Source organism: Cucurbita maxima, unplaced genomic scaffold, assembly GCF_002738345.1.
Source record: "Cucurbita maxima cultivar Rimu unplaced genomic scaffold, Cmax_1.0 Cma_Scf00002, whole genome shotgun sequence".
In the NCBI taxonomy this organism is placed as follows: Eukaryota; Viridiplantae; Streptophyta; class Magnoliopsida; order Cucurbitales; family Cucurbitaceae; genus Cucurbita; species Cucurbita maxima.
The window spans coordinates 6,921,786-6,944,872 of NW_019272018.1; the positions used below are offsets into that span (position 1 = coordinate 6,921,786).

The 23,087-nt window shown below is 40.2% G+C and overlaps 6 protein-coding genes across 6 annotated transcripts; 4 read left to right on the plus strand and 2 right to left on the minus strand.

The window, feature by feature from the left end:
• Positions 1–482: 482 nt before the first annotated feature.
• Positions 483–2,905, minus strand: LOC111468041 (pentatricopeptide repeat-containing protein At3g48250, chloroplastic). Its single transcript, XM_023113101.1, has one exon. It carries the CDS (start codon positions 2,848–2,850, stop codon positions 940–942), a length of 1,911 nt encoding a protein of 636 aa, XP_022968869.1. The 5' UTR covers positions 2,851–2,905; the 3' UTR covers positions 483–939.
• Positions 2,906–7,282: 4,377 nt separating this feature from the next.
• On the minus strand, positions 7,283–9,168 carry LOC111497788 (elongation factor Tu, chloroplastic-like). The gene has a single exon (XM_023148736.1). The coding sequence runs from the start codon at positions 9,009–9,011 to the stop codon at positions 7,587–7,589; it is 1,425 nt and encodes a 474-aa protein (XP_023004504.1). The 5' UTR covers positions 9,012–9,168; the 3' UTR covers positions 7,283–7,586.
• An 812-nt stretch (positions 9,169–9,980) lies between these two features.
• LOC111471939 (cytochrome P450 71A3-like) lies at positions 9,981–12,452 on the plus strand. Its single transcript, XM_023117621.1, has 3 exons — positions 9,981–10,910; positions 11,697–12,324; positions 12,427–12,452. The coding sequence occupies exons 1-2, from the start codon at positions 10,014–10,016 to the stop codon at positions 12,300–12,302; spliced, it is 1,503 nt and encodes a 500-aa protein (XP_022973389.1). The 5' UTR covers positions 9,981–10,013; the 3' UTR covers positions 12,303–12,324; positions 12,427–12,452.
• A 777-nt stretch (positions 12,453–13,229) lies between these two features.
• Positions 13,230–14,306, plus strand: LOC111497450 (cytochrome P450 71A22-like). The gene is made up of 2 exons (XM_023148243.1): positions 13,230–14,136; positions 14,217–14,306. The coding sequence occupies exons 1-2, from the start codon at positions 13,243–13,245 to the stop codon at positions 14,304–14,306; spliced, it is 984 nt and encodes a 327-aa protein (XP_023004011.1). The 5' UTR covers positions 13,230–13,242.
• Positions 14,307–15,156: 850 nt separating this feature from the next.
• LOC111465925 (E3 ubiquitin-protein ligase RGLG2-like) lies at positions 15,157–19,738 on the plus strand. The gene is made up of 12 exons (XM_023110400.1): positions 15,157–15,493; positions 15,983–16,237; positions 16,325–16,409; positions 16,492–16,632; positions 16,721–16,834; positions 16,915–17,012; positions 18,399–18,478; positions 18,567–18,672; positions 18,772–18,899; positions 18,997–19,165; positions 19,251–19,307; positions 19,387–19,738. The coding sequence occupies exons 2-12, from the start codon at positions 15,998–16,000 to the stop codon at positions 19,465–19,467; spliced, it is 1,299 nt and encodes a 432-aa protein (XP_022966168.1). The 5' UTR covers positions 15,157–15,493; positions 15,983–15,997; the 3' UTR covers positions 19,468–19,738.
• Positions 19,739–20,756: 1,018 nt separating this feature from the next.
• LOC111496092 (28 kDa ribonucleoprotein, chloroplastic) lies at positions 20,757–23,021 on the plus strand. The gene is made up of 4 exons (XM_023146378.1): positions 20,757–21,360; positions 21,446–21,547; positions 22,248–22,529; positions 22,743–23,021. Exons 1-4 carry the CDS (start codon positions 20,890–20,892, stop codon positions 22,803–22,805), a joined length of 918 nt encoding a protein of 305 aa, XP_023002146.1. The 5' UTR covers positions 20,757–20,889; the 3' UTR covers positions 22,806–23,021.
• The last annotated feature ends 66 nt before the right edge of the window (positions 23,022–23,087 follow it).

Sequence of the window (23,087 nt, forward strand, 5' to 3'; positions counted from 1 at the left end):
ATAGGCTTCTTCAAGTAGGCAATCTCGACCAGGAATATCAACCATGCAACCATAATTCTCAATCCTTGCCAATGAATTTGATTATATATCGTATAGGATGGTTCAATTCAGTGGATCAAGAACAGCACAGAGATTCACATTTCTATTGACTAGGAATTCTTTCATGAAAAATAAGAGTTGCTTAAAATCGGTTTAATGGAATCCTTTACACTTTGATTGAGCTACATAATTCAGTTTGAACCAGAAATACAGGGGGATCAATTGTAAGTAGTAACGAAATGGTCTTGTTCAGAGCAAAAGAAATGGCCATGGATGATTGACGAAACTAAGCCAAAGGATTCTCCTTAAGATCCACACAAATTCAGTTTAGACATGCGGAATTATAACACTAACACCAAAGTTCTGCTAAAAGCATCGTATTTTAGGATATTTCTATGCCGAAAACAAGCATCAGGGCATCTTTGCGTAGGACAAACTAAACAGGAACCGGAAAAATGGCAAACCCTTCATACATTAACATCATGTGCCAAGGAGCATATGAAGTATTCATAACACACGTATATGGCAACATTGGATTACAAAAAGAATGTAAACAGAAGAACAGGACCCAAAAGAAAAGGGAAGAGAGACAAGTCATATTATATTATTCTCATTCCTAAACCAAAAATCAGTAGACAAGTCATATTAGATATATCAGCAGGCAGCTAAATTATGACGAGTGAATGGTCCAAACTGATGGGAAGAATCGAAAAGACGAAGACGAGGAGGCAACTATTTCCCTCCACCAACTGCAGGCCTGCTAGTTTTTTCCAAACCAAAACAGCTATATGAGCAGATATAAGCATTCATGAGCTTGGACTTCTCCAGTCTGTAGACTTAATCCTCGTCGGCCTACCTAACTGAAACTGCATCCGATGCGTTGTTAATCGTGATAATTAATTAAGTTCCAATTGGATTGGGAGAAGATTGAGTAGTAGTAGTAGTGGTGGTGGTGGTGCTTTTGCTTTCTGCAGATCCAAAGAGCTTACAAATTTCACTATGCTTTCGAATGTGATGTGGGCATTTAAAGAGCAGATCTTTGGCCTCAGAATGTCTACCTTCGTTGAAAAATGAATTAAAAATATGTAGATAGGCAGACATGGAAGGATATTCTTTGGAGCTCAGAGCCTTCAAGAATTCAGCAGCATCCTCCACTGTACCAAACTTGGAGATATATTGAACAAATGGTTCAGGAGAAGGTGGATAATTCTGTTTCTTCATTAAACTAAGAAGCGAAATAGCTTCCTCAAGTTTCCTTACTTCAAGGAGCTTTTCGATTAGATGTTTGTATGTTGCCTGCCATGGTCTTAAATGAGCCTTATTCACCAACTCAATCAGCAATTGGTAAGCACCATCTAACTTTTTCTGGCCAAGGAAACCGCTAATTAGAACATCCAAAAGATCGGCGTCGGGATCACAATTCTTCTCTATCATCTTTGCAAAACAAACTAATGCCTTGTCAACTTCGTTGGCAGTACAATGTCCTTGAATTAAAATGGTCCAAGTCTTGATATCAGGAACGCATCCTTGTGCTTCCATCTCATCCAGCACTTCACAGGCTTCCTCAAGTCTCCTAGCCTTGCAAAGTCCAAATACCAATTGGCTGTATGTAACATTGTCAGGTTCATACCCTGCATTTCTCAAAGACTTTACAATATTCTCCGCTTCATCGAACTTTCCTGCACTTGTCAATGACCTATGGATTCCATCGTAAACAGCTTTGGAGAGACTGTACCCTGTCGCCTCGAATTTCTTGGCCACTCTAAACACTAAGCTCAAATCTGGATTATCACTAGCAGAGATGCTCCGCAAAAGCACACTGCAATCCTGCAATGAGGGTTTGTAAGGCCCATCCATCATAAGCTCATAAAGCTTGACAGCATCACCTATCATCTTGGTCCTCTGAAACTGCCTAGAGATCTTTATGTAAGTATCGATATCGATCTCATGACCAGCATTCTTCATTTCTTCAACCAAACCCCAGAACGCCTCAATCGAGTCATCCCGTCCCAAAACCCTGGCAATTGCATTGTATGTAACTGTGTTGTGATCATAATCCGACCTACAACCAACCCAATGAAAAAAGCTCAAGCCTTTCAATGGAAAATTTCGAAGTTCCTTCAACGCTCTAATTACAAAGCTATCTGATAATACAATGCCAAGCCCCTCAAGTTTTTCAGCAACATCATTATTCCACTCTGACCGTAGAACAATGTTAACCACCTTCTGCACCACACTATCCATGGCGTTTTCTTGCAGCATCCGATTGTAAAAATGAGTCAAAGCCGTGGCATCAGCGGCCTTCTTTGCCCTCTTCAAGACTCCCAAAATGGTCAAATAAGTTTCCTCATCAAGGTAAAACCCCCGTTCTTTCATGACCCTCAACGTAATCCAAAACTGCTTCATCGATTCATTTTGAACAAAAATCCTAAGCAAAATGCTATAAATCGGAGAACTCTGAGTAGACCCATTTTTCCCGCAGGCCCAGTTGAAGAAATCCGAGGCCTTTTGGGGTTCTTTATCGAGTCTTTTCAAGACATATACCATAGTTTCGTGTGTGAGTGTAGGGTTTAAAGTCTCTAACTCTGTTTCTAAAATTTCCGACCAATCGTTGGCCAAAACAAGCTCGAGAAGCGAATGAGGCTTCGATGAGAAAAACAATATACGATGATTTGTTGTGAAAGGGGGAAAGCGGGATTGATGAGAAAGAGAAGAGGGCAAAAACCGAGTCACCTGGGAATAGCTCGACCGAGTCGAAAAGAGCGAGTTTTCCAGCATGAGGGAAGTCAGAATTGCCTTTCTTCTCGCCATGGTTGCTCAGGGAAACTCCAATCGGCGTTCCAGATGATGTTCAAGTGAAGAAGATCTCCGAGTTGAGGGTTTTTTCGAGGGTTTAACGGCACGGCTTCACCACTATCGCTGTCGGGTCGGGTCGGGTATGTTCACTATTTATTATTATTTTTTCATTTCATACAAATTGTAAGGCTAAATTGTATTTAATTAATCTTTATTTTTATTCAAAAAAGGTACAAATTAAATTAATTGAAATCCACCCTAGTATGTGGAGTTGAATTCTTTTCGTTTAAAATAGTTTATATTTGAGCTTGATCCTTATACGATATGTTAAGTAGAAATTAGCTCGTTGATCCTATAATGTTATAGTCTCGATCAATATGTTACACTTTTTTAGTCTCCTATTCCCTATTAGTAGAAACCAACTTGTTGATCCTATAGGGTTATAGTCTTGGGCACCAATATGCTATACTTCTTTAGTCTCCTATTCTCTATCAGTAGAAATTAGCTCGTTAATCCTAAAAGGAAATAGTCTGGGACGCCAACTAAGTTGCCATCAATATTTTGAGGAATATTGAAATTTGATCATTTGACACATGTACTTACTAGTAAAACATCGTAAGAGCTTTGTTCTCGAACCATTTTATTTTGGGTCAATCAATGCCAACACAAAAGAGCATCGTTGGCCCATTAAAAAAAAAAAAAAAAAAAAAAAAAAAAAAAAAAAAAAAAAAAAAAAAAAAAAAAAAAAAAAAAAAAAAAAAAAAAAAAAGTCCATTTTTCATTACTATATGCATTATAAAGTATTTAGGTTCTTACAAATATATATATATACATACATAAATAAATAAATAAAGTTGATGTATTGTGACCTCGTAATTGGTATAATTTCTAAGAAAGGTAAAACATTGGAGATGAAAAAGTGAGAAAGACAGAGAAAGGCAATGAGAAAAAAATAAGGGAATTCCGGTGAGTGGGGAATTTTGGTGGCCGGCATACGCAGCACATGTGTCAGCAAACAGGCTCCACCTCCATTGACTTCATTGCAAAGCTTGGTTTAACGCACTGCTATGCTTACCCATCATGCCAGACACCCCTCTTACGCGTCCCTTTGCCATTGCTCCGGACGCACTTCTGGTCTTTGGATTTAGGGTTTGGTGGAACCCAATGGATTCTGATCACAAACCCTAGATTTTGTAGGAGATAACACAACGTCATTCTTTGGACAATTCATTCAATATGTGGAAATATTAAACATAGTACGTGAACATGCATCAAACTCATCGCTAGCAGATATTATCAGTTTTGACTAGTTATATATCATCGTGAGTCTCATGATTTTTCAAATGCATCCGTCCGGAAGAGGTTTAGGGTGTAGAAATCCTACCATGCATTCCTTATAAGAGTGTAGATATCTCTTCCTAATAGATACGTTTCGAAAGTCATGAGGCTGACGATTATAGTAATGAACAAAATTGAATGAGATCTGCTAATAGTGGACTTGAACTATTACAGTACTCCGTGCTAAGAATTATGAATGAACCAGAGACAAAATTGGAGGAGGTGTTAAGAGAAAGAGAGGAAAGAAAAAAGAGGAGGGAAAGCGTGGAAGGAGAGCAACAAGAATTTGAAAGAACCGACAGAAAGAGAAAAGGGGGAAGGCTTAAATTAAAAGTTGGTATTGGTTTTAGGAGGGCGTATAGAGCCCCAGCTTTAGGGCACCATCCCTCCATCCCTTTTAAATCCCTTTAAACCCACTCTAACATGTAAAGCCAATTCCAATATGCATGCGGGAATAATTTCATTCACTATATAAACCCATTTTCATGCTCTCCTTCTCTGCTCTCTCTCTCTCTCTCTCTCTCTCTCAAGCACACCCTCTTCTTCTTCTTCTTCTCCTTCTTCTCCTTCTTCTTCTTCTTCTTCTTCTTGAGATGTCTGTCAATGGAGGATGGTTTGAAGAATTTGGAGGTGCTTGGCGGGGGAGAATTGGTGTAGCAGCTGCCTGAGCTCATCCAAGCAAGGTAGGGGGAATCAAGCGCCCTGGTCCGACAATATATGTATAAATCTATGTATGTCCTTTAATCATGTGTGCAACAACTAAATTCAGACAAATGTAATGGGTTTTATGTTTTGTTGTATCTATGTCACATGTAATAGAAGCTATGATATTGAATAATTGTTGGTATTTTTAGAGTTTTAGAAAGAAGGGAATTGTGTTGGTTTGGATGTGCGTGTGTGTGTGTATGCGCACTGAGAAAGAGGAAGAACAGGAAGAACATGAAGAACAGCAGGAAGACGGAGATGGAACACAGAGACAAGATCCAAAATTTGTGTGGAAATTGGAATGGGTGTGGGGATTGGAGAGTTGGAAAAGGTCATTTTCTTGGGAGTAGGTTAGGTAATGTGTGTGTGTGTGTGTGTGTGTGTATATATATATATATATATATATAGAGAGAGAGAGAGAGAGAGAGAGAGAGAGAGAGAGAGGTCTGAATGCATAAAACTTGAAACAAACAGGAAGGAAGAGTGAAATGAAAGTGGAGGAAGGAAAGACGAGTAGGACTTTACCTGCCCGCCCATTCTGCCTCTGTTTAAAGCCAACCATGACCTTCCCTTTTCACCCAACCATATTCTTTTTTTCTTTCTTTTTAGTACATTAGAGATATCTATTTACTCGACCGAGCTCAGATTTGTCCATCTTAAATAAATGGAACCTAGCACAGTTTTTAAATCTCAACTAAAATACTAAATGAAGAATAAAAAGGAGAGATATTTATAGTATCAATTGGCATCAATTTTAAAGCTACTCATAGGTATCTTACCTTTAAAAATATGCGTGGAAGATTGTAACAATTGTGAGATAAAGACCCCGTAAGAGACAAAACCGAGAAACAAACTTTTTTTTTTGGACGTTTCCATGTATGTTCACTCAAGAAATGAAAAAAGTTAGAAAAATAAACCACCGTTGGAGTGTTTTGTCGTGAAAGCGTGTATAAATTTCATCAAATTTGAATATTCCTCCCAAAACGGTTGAAAAAATTGGCCCTAATTTTGTTTCACCAAATGCTTCAAATTCCCCAAATAGGGTCGTCATAAGGTTTCGTAGGCATAGCTACACGTTTTTTAATCTCCCAGTAATACTCCTATAGAAAATGGTATGGGAGTGAAACTATGATATTCCAATTGGTTGGAAAGGCATTCCCGAGAGTGAAACTTTGATATTACACATTAGATGGAGAGGAGAATAAAACATATACCACATTAGTTGGAGAAAGGAACAAAGGATAGTGGAGAGGGGAACAAAGCCTCCACATCAGTTAGAGAGAGAGAGAGAACCAAAGCATATCCACGTTAGTTGGAGAGAAGAAGAACAAATCATTCCTTGTAACAAAACCTCTCATTAGACGAGAAAGCCCAGGGGGGAAAGCTCAAAGAGAATCATATCTACTCACAATGGGTTTAGGCTTTTACAAATAGTATCAAAGCCAGACACCAAGTGGTATGCCAACGAGGACGTTGGCCCCTAAAGAGGTGGACTGTGAGATCCGACATTAATTAGAGAGGGTAATGAAGTATTCCATATAAGGGTGCGAGAACCTCTCCCTAGTATGCATGTTTTAAAAAAACTGTGAGGGGAAGTTGGAAACAAAAGTCTAAAGAAAACAATATTTGCTACCGGTGGGCTTGGATCCTTACAAAAACGAGGTCCAGATGTTTTTCCAAACATGTTTCAATTGGATTAAAGTTCACATTTGGGTTGAAAAGTCTTGAACGCATACCACATGTTTTTTCTTATCTTGTCCTCAGGTTAGTTTTAGTACAATCTCTAGTTTAGTTTTATAGCACAATCTCTAGTGTCTCTAGTGAATATGTGAGAATAGCGAGAGACCAATACCGGAACTGAGAATCTCGTATCCTTCCGTCTCAATGAATGGTAAAATCAGAAAAAGCTTAGTTATTGAAAGAAGAGAACAACGCGAAACGAATATTAGAAGACATTTTCTTAACCAAGACATAAGAACAGTAATCAAAACTTTCAAAATTACACCTTTACCTTCAAGCAATTTAACTGCCGCAAGTATCACCACCCTGAAGCCACTGTGCAACACCCACAAACAGTGAAACAGTAACATAAACATCCTAACTAGCAGTGTTGTAATTCAGTGAAGGCAGAGCAACTGATAGATTATAGCTTATGAAAACAGAGTCATCAGCAAAAGCCCAACAATCTAATGCCTTCAATAACTTCGTGGCAATATCAAAAAACAAGAATTTCAATCCAATGAGATGCTATTGATGAGCTACAAATGAAGCTAACTCTGCAAGCTTTTACCTTCAAGCAATAACGATGGCAACAACAAATCATTTTGGTACCATTTGCTAACAGTTTGACAGACATAGAATGCGGATTTACAGAGAAACGAAGAAGAACTATCACAAAGGAATATGGTTGAATGCATAATAAATGCAGATGCTTCATTGAAAGACCTCCACAAAACTAAGCAGCACAAGAGGGGAAAAAAAGGTATCTGCAAATTATACCATCATAAAAACAGTGTCCACCCACGGGACATGTCTGCGCCAACCAACAAGATAATAACAAAGCTACAAATATATGGCATTGAAAATCCAGAAAGTTACAGAAAATGAAGAAAAGAAATCATTGATGTTGGTTCAAATTTAGCCTAACTTAAAGGAGTAAGGAACATTTCAGTTGATTTTCCACAATTTAAGTTGTTTCTCCTTACCACTCACTCGATTATAGATTGGATCACACCAGCTCCAACAGTCTTTCCACCTTCTCTGATGGCAAACCTCATTCCTTGTTCACAAGCCACTGGCATTATCAGTTCCACAATCATTTTCACTCGGTCTCCTGGCATAACCATTTTTGACTCCTCGTCCTTGTCGTTCATAATCGATGTCACCTTACCGGTGACATCGGTTGTCCTCATGTAAAATTGTGGTCGGTAACCAGCGAAAAAGGGTGAATGTCTACCACCCTCTTCCTTCTTCAACACATACACAACTGCAAGAAACTTGGTGTGTGGGGTAATGGTGCCAGGCTTGGCCAAAACCATCCCTCTCTGGATATCAGCCTTTTGAACACCTCTAAGCAATAATCCTACATTATCCCCAGCCAAAGCTTCATCAAGAATTTTCTGAAACATCTCCACCCCTGTTACTGTTGTGTTTCTAGTTTCCCTCAATCCCACAATATCCACTGTCTCTCCGACTCTAACGGTACCCCTCTCGACACGCCCTGTTGCCACGGTACCACGACCAGTAATAGAGAAAACATCTTCAACAGCAAGCAAAAATGGAAGATCTGTTTGTCTTTCGGGTATGGGAATATAACTATCAACAGAATCCATAAGTTCAAAAATTTTATCCACCCATTCATTTTCGCCTCTAACAATATTGGGGTTAGCCATTAGAGCTTCCAAAGCTAACAAAGCAGAACCAGCAACAATTGGGACATCATCACCTGGAAATTCATAGGACGAAAGCAACTCACGCATCTCCAATTCCACAAGCTCCAGAAGCTCCTCGTCATCAACTTGATCCTTCTTGTTGAGAAACACCACCATATTGGGGACACCCACTTGCTTAGCCAACAAAATATGCTCCTTGGTTTGTGGCATTGGGCCATCAGCGCCCGAAACAACCAAAATTGCGCCATCCATTTGAGCAGCACCAGTAATCATGTTCTTGACGTAATCAGCATGGCCAGGGCAATCAACGTGGGCGTAATGTCGGCTCTCAGTCTCGTACTCAACGGTGGCGGTGTTAATCGTAATACCCCGAGCTCGCTCTTCAGGTGCGGCGTCAATTTCGTCATATTTCTTTGGGGCTTTGCTCAAAGCCATGGTTAAAGCGGCGGTGAGAGTGGTCTTACCATGGTCGACGTGCCCAATTGTGCCGATATTGACATGGGGTTTCTTCCTCTCGAATTTTCCACGAGCGGCGCGAATAGTGAAGGAAGGAGAGCGTTTAACAGTGGAGGAAGAGGAAGAAGTGAAGGTAAGAGGGCGAAGAGAAGAAGGGTTCAAGAAAGAGGAAGAAAGCTTGGTGATAGAGGAGGGTTTGGAGGAAAAGGGCGAAGGAGAGGGATGCGGGAAAGCGAGCTTGGAGGAAGTGGAAGTGGAAGCGGAAGCTAAGGAAATGGCCGCCATTGAAGAGCGAGGAATTCGAGAGAGAAACTGTGGAAGAAGGAAATGGATAGATTTGAGGGAGTGAGGAGAAATGGAGCGTTATCTTGTAGAAATGGGAAGACGAAAGAGAGCCTCAAATGGGCGTTCTATCCATTTCTGCCACCACCACAACTCTTCGGTACCCCCGGGTTTGTGTGCTACTGCTCCAAAAAAGGGCGCCTAGGGCTTCTTGTGAAATTCCTATTTTCTCCCTCTTACAATTTTAAATCACCAAACACTCCTTTTGCGCTGCGGTGTCGTTTTTTACTCCACAACTATCACCACCTCCCGTTTCCTATCGCACCTCCGGTAGCATACACTTTCCGTGCTATTTATTTTATTTTAGCAATATAACAATTATAGTTTTCTTTTTCTTTTCTTTTTTTAGGAAAGAAAAACTACCAACTCTCTTCATCCGAGTAAGCTTTTAATTCTTTCTTTTTTTGGTTAAATAAAATACTCTTTAAAAATTAATATTCCATTTAAAAAATATTCTCCCATCTCCAAAAATTTCATGAATATTTTTAATGATTATTTAAAAATTTAATTTTTTTTAATAAAAATAGAGGGTATTAATGCTAGTTTTAAAATTTTATGATATTTCTTTTAAAATATAGTATTAAGGGGATTTGTGTCTCCCACAAACAACTACACAACAAAGTTGTTTGTTCTTCTTTTAATATGTATATGTATAAAACAAATATCTTAAAAATTTGAAACTAACTTATTAAAGAAGCAAATATATACAATTTAACTAACCGATAATAAAGGGTATAATTTATTTTTATAGTTAACGTGACCGTTGTACTCTTTCGTTCATTTAATAAACATTCTTTTTTTTTCTATTTCTTGTTATTTGATTTTTAAGATTAAAATCAGAAAACGTTTAATACATATCTGGTCTTTGAAAGCGGGTTTGATTCCTTCAACCATTATATATACAGCCACCTCTCTGTTCAGGTAAAAGCAGAGAGAGAGAGAGCAATGGAAACTCTTCTTCTTCAATCATGTCTTCATCCCATTTTGTTCGGTGGTTGCGTCCTTGTCCTGATCTTCCTTCTCCACAAATGGCTGCTTTCCAATCAAAACACATCAAAAGCCTCACCCCCATCTCCGCCAAAGCTTCCAATCTTCGGCCACCTTTTGAAGCTTGGCCGCCTTCCTCATATCACTCTCCAAAACTATGCTCGCCGCTATGGTCCTCTGTTTCTCCTTCACTTGGGCACCAAGCCCACCATCGTGGTCTCTTCTCCCCAACTGGCTCGTGATATCATGAAGACCCACGATCTTACCTTTGCCAATCGACCCAAATCAAGCATGGCTGATAAGCTTCTTTATGGGTCAAAAGATATAGCGATGTCTCCTTATGGTGAATATTGGAGGCGGATGAGAAGCATCGGCGTGCTCCGTCTTTTAAGCCACAACAGTGTCCAATCGTTTCGTTGTGTTAGAGAACAAGAAGTGAAGGCCATGATCGACAACATCCAACACAATCCAATTTCGGTTAATTTGACTGAACTCTTCTCTCGACTGACCAACGACGTGATTTGCAGGGTGGCTTTTGGGAGAAAATATGGGATTGGTCAAGATGGGTCGAAGCTTAGGTCCCTTCTCTTGCAATTTGGGGAGTCATTGGCGAGTTTTATCATTCGAGACTACGTTCCATTGCTGGGTTGGATCGATGGCGTTTCTGGGTTCGACGTCAAAGCGAAGAGGGTAGCCAAAGAGCTGGACGTTTTGTTAGATGAAGTGATTGAAGATCATATTCATTTACAGAACAGAGCAGAGCTCAAGGACTTGATGGATATTCTACTCTCTATCCAAGCAGAGAACTCCACTGGCTTCCCCCTTCAAATGGGGAGCATAAAAGCTTTAATCTTGGTAAGACCCATATCTCCACAATCGTATGATATTGTTTACTTTCAGTATAAGTTCATGGATTTGCTTTGGGCTTCTCCAAGACAGCTCATGCCAATGAAGATGTATTATTTACTTGATATATAATCATTCCCTAAATTAGCTAATGTGAGACTCCCTCCAAAAAAATCCTCCCCTGAAGTCTACGGAGCCCTCGAATAGCCTCTTAATCGAGGCTCGACTCCTTCTTTGGAGTCCTCGAACGAAGTACACCCTTCTGAAGTCTGCCGAGCCCTCGAATAGCCTCTTAATCGAGGCTTAATCGAGGGCTCGACTCCTTCTTTGGAGTCCTCGAACGAAGTACACCCTTTGTTCGACACTTGAGTCACTTATGACTACACTTTCGAGGCTCACAACTTCTTTGTTTGACACTTGAGGATTCTATTGACGTGACTAAGTTAAGAGCATGACTTTGATACCATTTTAAGAGTAACTATTCAATAATGGTATGATATTGTCCACTTTAAGCATAGGCTCACAACTTCTTTGTTCCGACACATGAGGATTCTATTGACGTGACTAAGTTAAGGGCATGACTTTGATACCATTTTAAGAGTAACTATTCTCAACAATGGTATGATATTGTCCACCTTGGGCATAAGCTCTATTGGGTTTGCTTTGAGTTTCCTAAAATGACCATTACCCATGGATTATTTCTAAATTAGGCAACGTATGACTCACTCCCAACGATCCTCGACAGGCCCTGCATCCGTTCTTCTCAAGTTATCAACGTTGTGATTTTGATTACAGGACATGTTTGCAGCAGGCGTAGACTCGACGTACGCAGCATTAGAATGGGCAATGTCAGAATTGTTGAAACACCCAGAAAGCATGAAGAAATTGAAGGGTGAGATGAGGGAAATAATGGGTGGGAAAGGCTATGTGGGGGAGGAGGATGTAGAAAAGATGCATTACTTGAAGGCAATAATCAAGGAAACGTTGCGGCTACACCCACCACTCCCGCTTCTGTTCAGAGAATCGAGTCAATCCATTAAGGTGAAGGGATACGATATTAATCCCGGCACTCGGGTTATGATCAATGTATGGGCCATAGGAAGAGACCCAGAGGTGTGGGAAGAAGCAGAGGAGTTTCGACCGGAGAGGTTCATGACGAGTTCGATGGATTTTAAGGGTCAGAATATGGAGTTGATCCCGTTCGGTGCAGGGCGAAGAGGGTGTCCTGGAATTGCGTTTGCAATGGCAATGATTGAGATGGCTTTGGCGAATGTGGTGCATAAATTTGAGTGGAAGTTGCCGAATGGAGCAGCCGGGGAGGATTTGGACATGACTGGAGTGTTTGGGTTAGCCATTCATAGGGAGTTTCCACTTGTGGCAATCGCAACTTCTTGTTGTTAGAGGGACTCGACGTCGAACCTGAATTATGTGGCGGTGGGTTTTTCAGTGTGTGGTTATAATATAAACTATTACTAAATAAATATGTCATGATTTATATAATCAAACCACATTAATGTTAGATGGTTAGTACGTAGACATAAACTGTTTATCTTCTTCTTCGATATTCTTTTTATAAAATATTATTAAACAAAGCGGATTGACGCTCCAGCACGACACTCCCCTATGACAGTGCAGCTCTTGAGTATCTTCGCACCTCGACCGATACCTGAAAAAGATAGGGAAAGAATGGTGAGTATAAAAAAATACTCCCCTTGTAGTCACTAGTTTCTCTCAAGAACTGTTTAATCGGATTAGAGTGTCAACCCTGTCCTGACTCTACACTCAACTTAGCTAGTTTCGTGATTCTGTAAGTTACTTAAATCATGTTAATGCACCATGGAGGTCTACTAGGTTCTTAGGGTGTTCATTCACAGGACATTCTAGGTTGGTTGCATGAAAATTATAACATAAATCATCCACACAAGCTCAACAGGTAGATGACATTTATCAACCACTTAAAGCACATATCAGAACATCCCTTCCTCTATCATACCACAACGGAAGACATTAAATTAGACATGGTTGTCAAATCTCTTGTTGTAAGGACAATTTGACCCACGTCATACAAGCCATTAGCCAGATGGGATAAGGGTGAGGGGTCGCGTCCTAAACGTGGATGACTTTCTGAACCTAAGAGGTGCCAGCTCACTCCTTTAAGTAAGCACCATATAGTCTCATGAGAGCCCTACATGAGATAGCAGTCAAAAATATTTGTTCTTAAAAATATGTGCGGTGACAATTCTAAAGCCTAGATTCTCAATTTCCTCGGATTTGATTCCTTAAATCATTATATATATACATCCACATCTTTCCACTTCTAAATTAGGCGAGAGAGAGAGCAATGGAGACTCTTCAGACTCTTCTTCTTCTTCCAATTTCGTTCACTGCTTTCGTCCTTATCCTGATCTTCCTTCTGCAAAAATGGCTGCTTTCCAATCAAAACACGTCAAAAGCCTCACCCCCATCTCCGCCAAAGCTTCCAATCGTCGGCCACCTTTTGAATCTCGGCCGCCTTCCTCGTATCACTCTCCAAAACTATGCTCGTCGCTATGGTCCTCTGTTTCTCCTTCACTTGGGCGCCAAGCCCACCATCGTGGTCTCTTCTCCCCAACTGGCTCGTGATATCATGAAGACCCACGACCTCATCTTTGCCAATCGACCCAAATCAAGCGTGGCTGATAAGCTTCTTTATGGGTCAAAAGATATAGCGATGTCTCCTTATGGCGAATATTGGAGGCAGATGAGAAGTATTGGCGTGCTCCACCTTTTGAGCAACAACAGGGTCCAATCATTTCGTTATGTTAGAGAACAAGAAGTCAAAGCCATGATCGACAACATCCAACACAATCCACTTTCGGTTAACTTGACTGAACTCTTCTCTCGACTGACCAACGACGTGATTTGCAGGGTGGCTTTAGGGAGAAAATATGGGATTGGTGAAGACGGGACGAAGTTTAGGTCCCTTCTCTTGCAATTTGGGGAATCAATGGCGAGTTTTAGCATTCGAGACTTCATTCCATGGCTGGGTTGGATTGATGGTATTAGTGGGTTGGACGTCCAAGCGAAGAGGGCAGCCAAAGAGCTGGATGTTTTCTTAGATAGAGTGATTCAAGATCATGTCCATCCAGAGAACAGAGATGAACACAATGACTTGGTGGATACTCTACTCTGTATCAAAACAGAGGACTCCATTGGTTTCCCCCTTGAAATGGACAGCATTAAAGCTGTAATCTTGGTAAGCCCCCGCCTCTGTTCTTCTCAAGCTATCGACTTATTACTTGGCTCACTTTAGCTTGGTTGTGATTTTGATTACAGGACATGTTTGCAGCAGGCACAGTGGTTGGATTTTATTGTACTGTGTGGCTATATCATAAACTATTAGATATGTCCACTCAGACACCGTAGCGGGCTTCAAATCATGAGCTCTTACGTCCGTCCATCGTAACAAGCTCATACTGCATGGGATGTATGAGAATGTTGGGAATCACCACATATGACTAGATTGTTTTATTGCATGTCGTGAGATTAATTGATCTATAAAATGACTAAGTATGCTCCGTGATTGTAACCGCTCAAGTCCACTAATAACAAATATTGTCGTTTTGGGCTTTTCTTTTCAGGTTTCTTCTTTTGAGGTTCTAGCCTACTCCAACCATGCCTTTCACTATCTAATGATACTAGAACAATATCGGCTAGCAGTGAGCTTAGACTATTACAAATGGTATTAGAGCCAAATACAGGGCGACGTGCAATGAGAACGGTGGCCCCCAAGGGGTGGATCGTGAGATATCTCATATTGGTCGGAGAGGAGAATGAAACATAAGCATTTTAAAATCTTAAGGAGGAGTATGAGAGTGAAAACCCAAACAAAACCATATCGGCTACGAATTGACTTGAGCTGTTACAACTATGTACCAAAAGATTACTCGACACAATAAGCTTGCTCAATTGTACATTCTTATAACATACACTTTGACTAAAGTTTTGTGTAAGTCTAACTATACGTTAAATACAAAATAAATAAATAAAAAACGTGTTAATTAGGAAAAAGGGAAATAATTTAGTTTATGTAAATCAGAAAAAAAAATACTATATTTGTGTATACTTCCAATTATTGGTAGAAGAAACATCATTTACGAAATCTAAATCTGTTTTTTTTAATCATAAAGTTTTCAATTAGTCAAAACTTTAATAATAATGCGAAAGCTTTTCTTTTCCCTTAAGATTCGGTTTTATGATATGGGAATAACTTTTGAAATTGCTAAAACAAATGAAGGATAGAGCCATAGTGTATGACCAAAATCGGGTGAGTAAATTGGCAAATCAGTAAGAACAACTTCATTTTGGCTGCGGAGGAATCTTCCTAGAAATTCACCAGCGCCAAGTATAGTACATGAAGCAATCCATTGTATTTGAAACAACCATCACTATCGATTCTTCTCAAACTTACTTCCCTGCCCGTGAACTTCTCCACCATCGACTAATCTCATCGCCTTTTTCGTTTCAATCGCAGTACCCTTGCTTCTCTACTTGTATCTTCTTCAAGAACTAGTTCGGTTCGTTCTCCAAATTGCGCCCTGATTTACAGCTCTGTAAGTTTTATTCCCCTTTTCAACTTCTTATATTCTTCCGTGATTGGATTCTGCTGATGAATTTTTGTATTTGGAATTCTGGATGTTTGATATTTGCTCTGATCTGTGAGGGAATGTGGCTGAAACTTTAAAATGCAGCTGTTTAGGTCGACTTTGTTTAGAGTAATGGATGATTATATTCTCTGCTTATCTCGAGAAATTTAACCCAAATCTTTGTCAAATCAATGAGCCTGAATATTAGCATTGCTTCTACAAAATTCGAGTTTCGTTTTATTTTGAAGGGGTTTGGAATTGGATTGCCTTTTAAGAAATTTGGGTTTCTTGCAAAAGTTCTCGGATTAGTCAGTATCATCTTTACCTTTTGGACTCTTGCTGATTTTAAACCTCTTTTCTGTTTTGGGGTTTGATTTCTGAAATGTTGTCTCCTCAATATGTAAAAACTATGAGATTTTCCACTTAATGATACTTGCTATCACCTTCATTCTGCAGAGTTCTTGTAAAGTGATGGGAGGGAAAAGTTCTAAGCAGGGAAGTTCAAGATACATTTCGTCTATTAGGTCTAGCTCACAGCAGTGGAGTCATTTCGGTTATCCGGAGTCGGCATACGCTCAACCAAGAACCACGCCCCAGTATCAATTTGCTCCTCCGACTCCGGGGTATGGAGGAACTCAGGCCCCAGGGGCAAGAAAGAGGGTGGAGAGGAAATATTCAAGGATAGATGATCACTATAATAGTTTAGATCAGGTCTAGCTGTAATTCGCGTTGTAAGACTTTTATCGACACTATATTTCGATGTGAAAGTTATTTATGTTTATTTGATTCTCTTCACAGGTTACTGCAGCATTGGCTAGTGCTGGCCTGGAGTCTTCAAATCTTATTGTTGGTATAGATTTCACCAAGAGCAATGAGTGGACAGGTTCATCCTTGCTTTGGCCATTCAATGTTATTATCTATCACTTTAATAGCATGCGCACATGCTAATGATGCCTTTTATATAGGTGCAAGATCATTTAACCGTAGAAGTTTGCATCACATTGGAGATGAGCCAAATCCCTATGAACAAGCAATAGCAATTATTGGGCAAACATTATCGTCATTCGATGAGGATAATATGATCCCTTGCTTCGGTTTTGGAGATGGTATTTCTTTGTGCAGTCGATCTATTTTTTGAACACTTATTTGTTTCAAATTAACAAGGGTGAAGTATGTCACTCTAAATGTTGGCAGCATCAACTCATGACCAAGAGGTTTTCAGTTTTTATCCAGACGAGCGATTCTGTAATGGATTTGAAGAAGTGTTGAGCAGATATAGGGAACTCATGCCTCATCTTCGACTAGCAGGTTGCAGTCTGTCTGTTTGCTATTACACTTTTGTGTTAGCTTTTACTTACTATACTTCCATAATTTCATTTCTGGGACAGGGCCAACATCATTTGCCCCTATTATCGAAATGGCTATCACAATCGTAGAGCAAAGTGGCGGCCAGTACCATGTATTGGTAATAATAGCTGATGGTCAGGTACTTTCATCTCTATTCCCACCGACTTCAATTTTGATTGTTTTGGACTTTCATGTTTATAACATATCTTCCTATTTGTTCCCAGATACATAAGAAATGAGAAATTATATAAACAATATGAGTTTCACAATGAGCCATGGAAGTATGGTACCTTTTAATTTGAGTCTGAGAAACAGAAACAAAAATTGCAAGTGCGGCGAGTGTAGATCATAGGCAGAAATAATGTGTCAAAATTTCTAATTTTTGAAGGATGTAGAAATCTTGAGGGCCCTTCTCATTCATTATCATGGCTGATTAAATTGAGAGTTCGGTCAGTTTTATTTATGAACCAATACACTGCTTGTTCAGAAATTTATTGTAACATCCCACCATCCACCCCTAGCAAATATTGTCCTCTTTGGGTTTTTCTTTTCGAGCTTCTCTTCAAGGTTCTTAAAATGCGTCTGTTCGGGAGAGTTTTCCACACCCTTATAAAGAATGCTTTGTTCTCCTCCCCAAACGATTGAGATCTCACAATCCACCTCCTTCGGGGCCCAGCGTCTTCGCTGGCACTAGTTCCCTTTTCCAATCGATGTGGGACCTCCAATCCACCCCCTTTGGGGCCTAGCGTCCTTGCTGGCACACCGCCTTGTGTCCACCCCCCTTTGGGACTCAGCCTCCTCGCTGGCACATCGCTCGGTGTTTGACTCTTATACCATTTGTAACAGCCTACCGCCACCGCTGGCAGATATTGTCCTCTTTAGGCTTTCTGTTTCGGGTTTCTCCCCCAAGATTTTGAAAACGCGTCTTCTAGGGAGAGGTTTCCACACCCTTATAAAGAATGTTTCGTTCTCCACCACAACCGATTGAGATCTCACAATTCACTATGATCTTCGGGGCCCAACGTCCTCGTTGGCACTCATTCCCTTCTCCAATCGATGTGAGACCTCCAATCCACCCCCTTTGGGGCCCAGTGTCCTTGTTGGCACACCGCCTCGTATCCACCCCTTTCGGGACTCAACCTTCTCGTAGCACATCGCCTGTTGTCTGACTCTGATACCATTTGTAACAGCCCACCGCCCACCGCCTACCGCTAGCAGATATTGTCCTCTTTGGATTTTTCTTCAAAGTTTTTGAAACGCGTCCGCTAGGGAGAGAGTTCTTACACCCTTATAAAAAATGTTTCGTTCTCCTCCCCAACCGATGTGGGATCTCACAGTTATCATGATATAATACAAGTTTAATATTAGTGGTAAAGATTGGGCATTATCAGCGAGTGAACAGTGATTTTCATTATTCATGTGGTCTCTAGAGTCTCCAGCCTGTCTGATGTCTGTGTCGGGTACCAACACTGAGCCAAGTTTTTTCATGGTGGCTGAAAAATATAGTTTGTATTCTCTTTGACAGGTTACAAGAAGTGTTGATACTGAGCGTGGACAGTTTAGCTCACAGGAAAAGAAAACCATTGAGGCAATTGTGAAAGCTAGGTAGGTTCAAGTTATCTAAAGTGGACAGAAATGGTGTTGTTCGTATTCCCATACCACGTAACGTCCGTAACTTCATAATGAATTGCAGTGAATACCCCCTGTCGATTATACTAGTTGGAGTAGGAGATGGACCTTGGGACATGATGAGGGAATTTGATGACAATATCCCAGCTCGAGCCTTCGATAACTTCCAAGTAAGTATTGTTTGCTTCTTGAGCTGAACTTGCTTCTGTTATTGTTTGAAGTGTTTAACACAATCTGAGAAATGCTACTTTTGCACTTTGATTCTGCAGTTTGTGAATTTCACAGATATAATGTTGAAGAATATGGATCGATCAAGAAAGGAAGCGGAATTCGCTCTTTCAGCACTCATGGAAATACCCTCTCAGTATAAAGCAACAATAGAGCTTGATATTTTGGGGTAATAACAAGATTGCAGAGTAATATAGTTAAGATTTCTGCAGTTGAATGGTAGTGTATTCTTTTTTAAACCATATTTTCTTCCATTGCTCCACCAGTGCCAGTAGAGGGAAGGCAATCGACCGGGTTCCTCTTCCGCCTCCTCGTTACGGTCCTAGCACCCTAAAGACCTCAAACACGAGCAGTTCTTGCGCAACACCACCCTCAAATGTTGGAGTTGCTCCTGTCCAATCTGCGCCTCCTCTAAGTTCAGTTTCTGATGACCATGTAAATGCTTCTTTTACCTTTGTTTTCATTTTACTTGGTACAATAATTGGAACGGAAATGAAGATTTTTACACTGTCTGATGCAGGCTTGTCCCATTTGCATCACCAATGCAAAGGATATGGCTTTTGGCTGTGGACATCAGGTAATAGCATTGCCAAGTTTTTTATGGCTGTCTGAATGAAACATTACCCAAAAGCAGACTAACCTTCTACTATCTGCAGACATGCTGTGAATGTGGACAGGATCTTGAGTCGTGCCCCATATGCCGCAGCTTTATCCAAACTAGGATAAAGCTTTATTAGCAAAAACTCCCTGCTGAATTCTCATGTCCAACATCAACTCCAGCTTCTTGCTCGAGTACAAGCGGTCGTTGACGTGGTGAGTACGATATCATTTGTAAATATCATTAGTTTTTTCCTCGACGTTCCATAAAATGTCTTGAAATGATGTTTGTTAAGCCTCATGGAAGCAACAGGCGCCTCAAATTCTTTATGAAAACTAGTTCTTGCATTAGTTTGAATGTAATTACAATATCTTTAGTGGGCAGTGAGACTCGACTTCTCATTACATTATCACCAGCTCCATTGAACTCTACCTACCATTTCACATGCGGACTAAGTTGGTAGGCTAACTTTAATTTACTAGTTCAAGTCCACCGCTAGCAGATATTGTCTGTTTTGGTCCATTACTTATCGTTATCAGCCTCACGGTTTTAAAATGCATATGTTAGAGGAGAAATTTCCACTTTTATAAACCACAGTATGGATGGACATTATGTGGCAGATTTGGAGCCTACTTGAGCACCGAACCGATGTGTAGTTGACATGAAAGAAGAGGAGTTTACCTATGAATCTGGAAGTGGCCGGTTAATGGTCAAGCTTGAAAATGGTTCCATTTCAAGAGATATAAAGTTTGTATATTGACACGTGGAACATGTTAAGAGTGACTACTAGGAATATTGGCACTATGAAAATATCTAATAGGAAGAATAAGTGTTAGTTGAGGTACGCTTAAGTTGACAATTCTTGATACGAAAAAATCTAAATCGATATGAATGGAAGATGCCTCTTTCACTTGCTTTTTTCGGTCGAACTGTGAGATTCCATATCGATTGGAGAGGAGAATGAAACATTTTTTTTAAAAGGGTGTAGAAACTTCTCTAGTAGACATATTCTAAAAACTTTGAAGGGAGATTAAAGAAGACAATATCTATTAGCGTTGGACTTGAGCTCTTGCACAACTCTATTAGACCCCATCAATTTCATTGTGGTTAGCTACTCCCAGGTATCTTCTTTGAAGAACTTAGGCTAATATGAGTAGCACTCAGGCACACGTGATTTGACCCGAACACTTATCAATATATAGAAAAATGTTAAGAAATAGGATATGGAACCATCAACTTAATTATAAAGGGCTTGTTAAAAAAAAGGAAAAAGAAAAAGGAAAAGAAAGAAAGATTATGGGCCAAAAAGATTTGAGGCCCAAAAGAACATGAGTGGACTTTGTTGTGTGGAGCCTAAAAATCTGCCGCGAATGTCTGGTCCATTTCATTCTGTTTTTGTTGCGATATTTTGTTAGGCGATAAGAACAGAGAGGCCATCTCTTTCTCTGTTCGCCCACTGCCTCTCTTATCCTTACCTCCTCCGCGTTGCTGTTAGGCCTCTCCTCTATAAACCCTTCTTCCTCAATCCCCTCCTCTCCTCTCCCACCTTCGACTTTCACAAATGGCTTCTACTTCTGCCACTTCTATTTTGAAACCCTTGTCCAAGGCAGACCCTTGCCTTCTATCCCTGCCCTCTGTATTCACCTACAGAGCCCCACAGTCCTTTCTCTCTTTCCCCTCCAAGTTCATCCCCTTTCACCTTTCTTCCTCCCATTCCTCTGTCTTTTTCCCCTCAAAGAAGAAACCCCATCTTTCTTCCCTCATTGCTTCTGTGGCCCAAGAAGACGACACCATCACCATTGACCAGAAACTCGCCGGCGACGAAGAAGGTTGGGAGAGTGAAGGCGAAGCGGTTGGAGGAAGTGAGGCCGAAGGGGGGCTTTTGGAGTTGGGAGAGGACGAGGAAGAAGAAGGGTCTTATGTTGAACCAAACGAAGATGCTAAGTTATTTGTTGGGAATTTGCCTTATGACGTTGATAGTCAAAAGCTAGCAATGCTCTTTGAGAAGGTTGGAACTGTGGAGATTGCTGAGGTGAGTGTTAAGACTTTGGTGAATTCAATGTGATTTTGTTCATTTTGGTTTAAGCTTTTCATCTGGTTGTGTGTGTGGATTGTAGGTTGTTTACAACAGAGACACAGACCAGAGTCGTGGTTTTGGGTTTGTGACAATGAGTACTGTTGAAGAAGCTGAGAAAGCCGTGGATGCCTTAAACCGTTATGTAAGATCTTGATGTTCACTTTATCTTGTACACATGATTCAACAACGATGTGCTCTTCTTGAAACCTTATCTTTATTTTAAACTTTTTTTTGTTGAAGCATTTACCATCAAACTTATCTCTGCATTTAACCTATTGGTTTAATTTTGAGGAGTTTAAATGATCTTCTTTCATGAATCTGAGTGCTTGGATGTGTAGTCTAGGAATTAGCCATTAGGACCAACTTTTGGCTGATGAGTTTGTTGAATTATAGCATGAGTTTGTTGAATTATAGCACCAACTGTAACTTTTTGCTAGTTTGAATGTTTGATGATGAGATTTTTGTCCATCTTTACACATACTGTGAGATCCATATCGGTTGGAGAGGGGAACCAGGGGTGGAAACCTCTCCCTAGCAGACACGTTTGAAAAACTTTGAGGGAAATTTCGAAAGAAAAAGCTCGAATTGGACATTATCTACTAGTAGTGGGCTTGGTTATGCGTGTATACCGAGGCTGCCATTTATTTGTTCTGAGCTTAAAGTTGCCTATGGAGGCCATGTGGGGCTGCTTGTGATGTATCTCAACATATCAATTGGTTTTCTAATTTGGTTGAAATTTTTCTTAACTTCTGCTTGGTACTTGGTAAAATTTGTTTTGTATCTTTCCATTGTCAAATCTACCGTGAAATTCTGAGCATAAATTGTATTTTCTGGGCTTGTAGGACTTATCAGGGAGGCTGTTGACGGTAAATAAGGCTGCCCCCAGAGGTTCTAGGCCAGAACCCACACCTCGAACATTTCAATCCGCTTACAGACTCTATGTAGGTAATCTTCCATGGGATGTTGATAATGCACGCTTGGAGCAGGTTTTCAGTGAACATGGCAAAGTAGTAGATGCTCGGGTTCTTTACGACAGGGACAGTGGCCGTTCTCGTGGCTTTGGCTTTGTTACCATGGCTGATGAAACTGGAATGAATGATGCCATTGCTGCTCTGGATGGACAGGTATGAAAACTGAGTTGCACTTAAACACACAACATAGACAATGAAGTTTGTACACCGATTTAGAATGATTTTTCTAATGCTGAAAAACGTCATTTTAACACTTTTGAACGTTTTTAAAAATCCTTTTTGGAAGTTATTCCAAACATACTCTTCCAGGTTATTGAATCTCATCATCAAATGCTAACAAAAAGTTGTGAAATTTGAATTGTACAGAGTATAGATGGAAGGGCAATCAGAGTAAATGTTGCAGAGGAAAGACCTAGGCGCAACTTCTGAGGTGAACCAAGATGAATCCATGGACCTTTTTCTCTTGTTATGTGTTTACCTTTTTTGTTTCCAGGAAGTATAGGTGAGTTTTTGTAGTGCCATTGTTTAGTCACCTTCGTAAAGGTATAATTTGATGTCATTTATGCCTTTAAAATTTCAGGTCTGTTCTTAATTTGAATCTTGTATGAGTTAAAAGTTTCGTAGTCCATCTTCTTGAATTATTACTCTCTCTGGATGGGACAGTCTTTTTCAATTAAAGTTATTGCATTTCTGAGAGAGATATGGCGTTCA

Coding starts and splice junctions, on each gene's coding strand:
- LOC111468041 (XM_023113101.1), bottom strand. CDS start 2,850: ATGGCGAGAAGAAAGGCAATTCTGACTTCCCTCATGCTGGAAAACTCG.
- LOC111497788 (XM_023148736.1), bottom strand. CDS start 9,011: ATGGCGGCCATTTCCTTAGCTTCCGCTTCCACTTCCACTTCCTCCAAG.
- LOC111471939 (XM_023117621.1), top strand. CDS start 10,014: ATGGAAACTCTTCTTCTTCAATCATGTCTTCATCCCATTTTGTTCGGT. Junction 10,911..11,696: donor GCATAAAAGCTTTAATCTTG/GTAAGACCCATA, acceptor TTTTGATTACAG/GACATGTTTGCAGCAGGCGT.
- LOC111497450 (XM_023148243.1), top strand. CDS start 13,243: ATGGAGACTCTTCAGACTCTTCTTCTTCTTCCAATTTCGTTCACTGCT. Junction 14,137..14,216: donor GCATTAAAGCTGTAATCTTG/GTAAGCCCCCGC, acceptor TTTTGATTACAG/GACATGTTTGCAGCAGGCAC.
- LOC111465925 (XM_023110400.1), top strand. CDS start 15,998: ATGGGAGGGAAAAGTTCTAAGCAGGGAAGTTCAAGATACATTTCGTCT. Junction 16,238..16,324: donor ACTATAATAGTTTAGATCAG/GTCTAGCTGTAA, acceptor TTCTCTTCACAG/GTTACTGCAGCATTGGCTAG. Junction 17,013..18,398: donor TAATAATAGCTGATGGTCAG/GTACTTTCATCT, acceptor TCTCTTTGACAG/GTTACAAGAAGTGTTGATAC.
- LOC111496092 (XM_023146378.1), top strand. CDS start 20,890: ATGGCTTCTACTTCTGCCACTTCTATTTTGAAACCCTTGTCCAAGGCA. Junction 21,361..21,445: donor GAACTGTGGAGATTGCTGAG/GTGAGTGTTAAG, acceptor TGTGGATTGTAG/GTTGTTTACAACAGAGACAC. Junction 21,548..22,247: donor TGGATGCCTTAAACCGTTAT/GTAAGATCTTGA, acceptor CTGGGCTTGTAG/GACTTATCAGGGAGGCTGTT.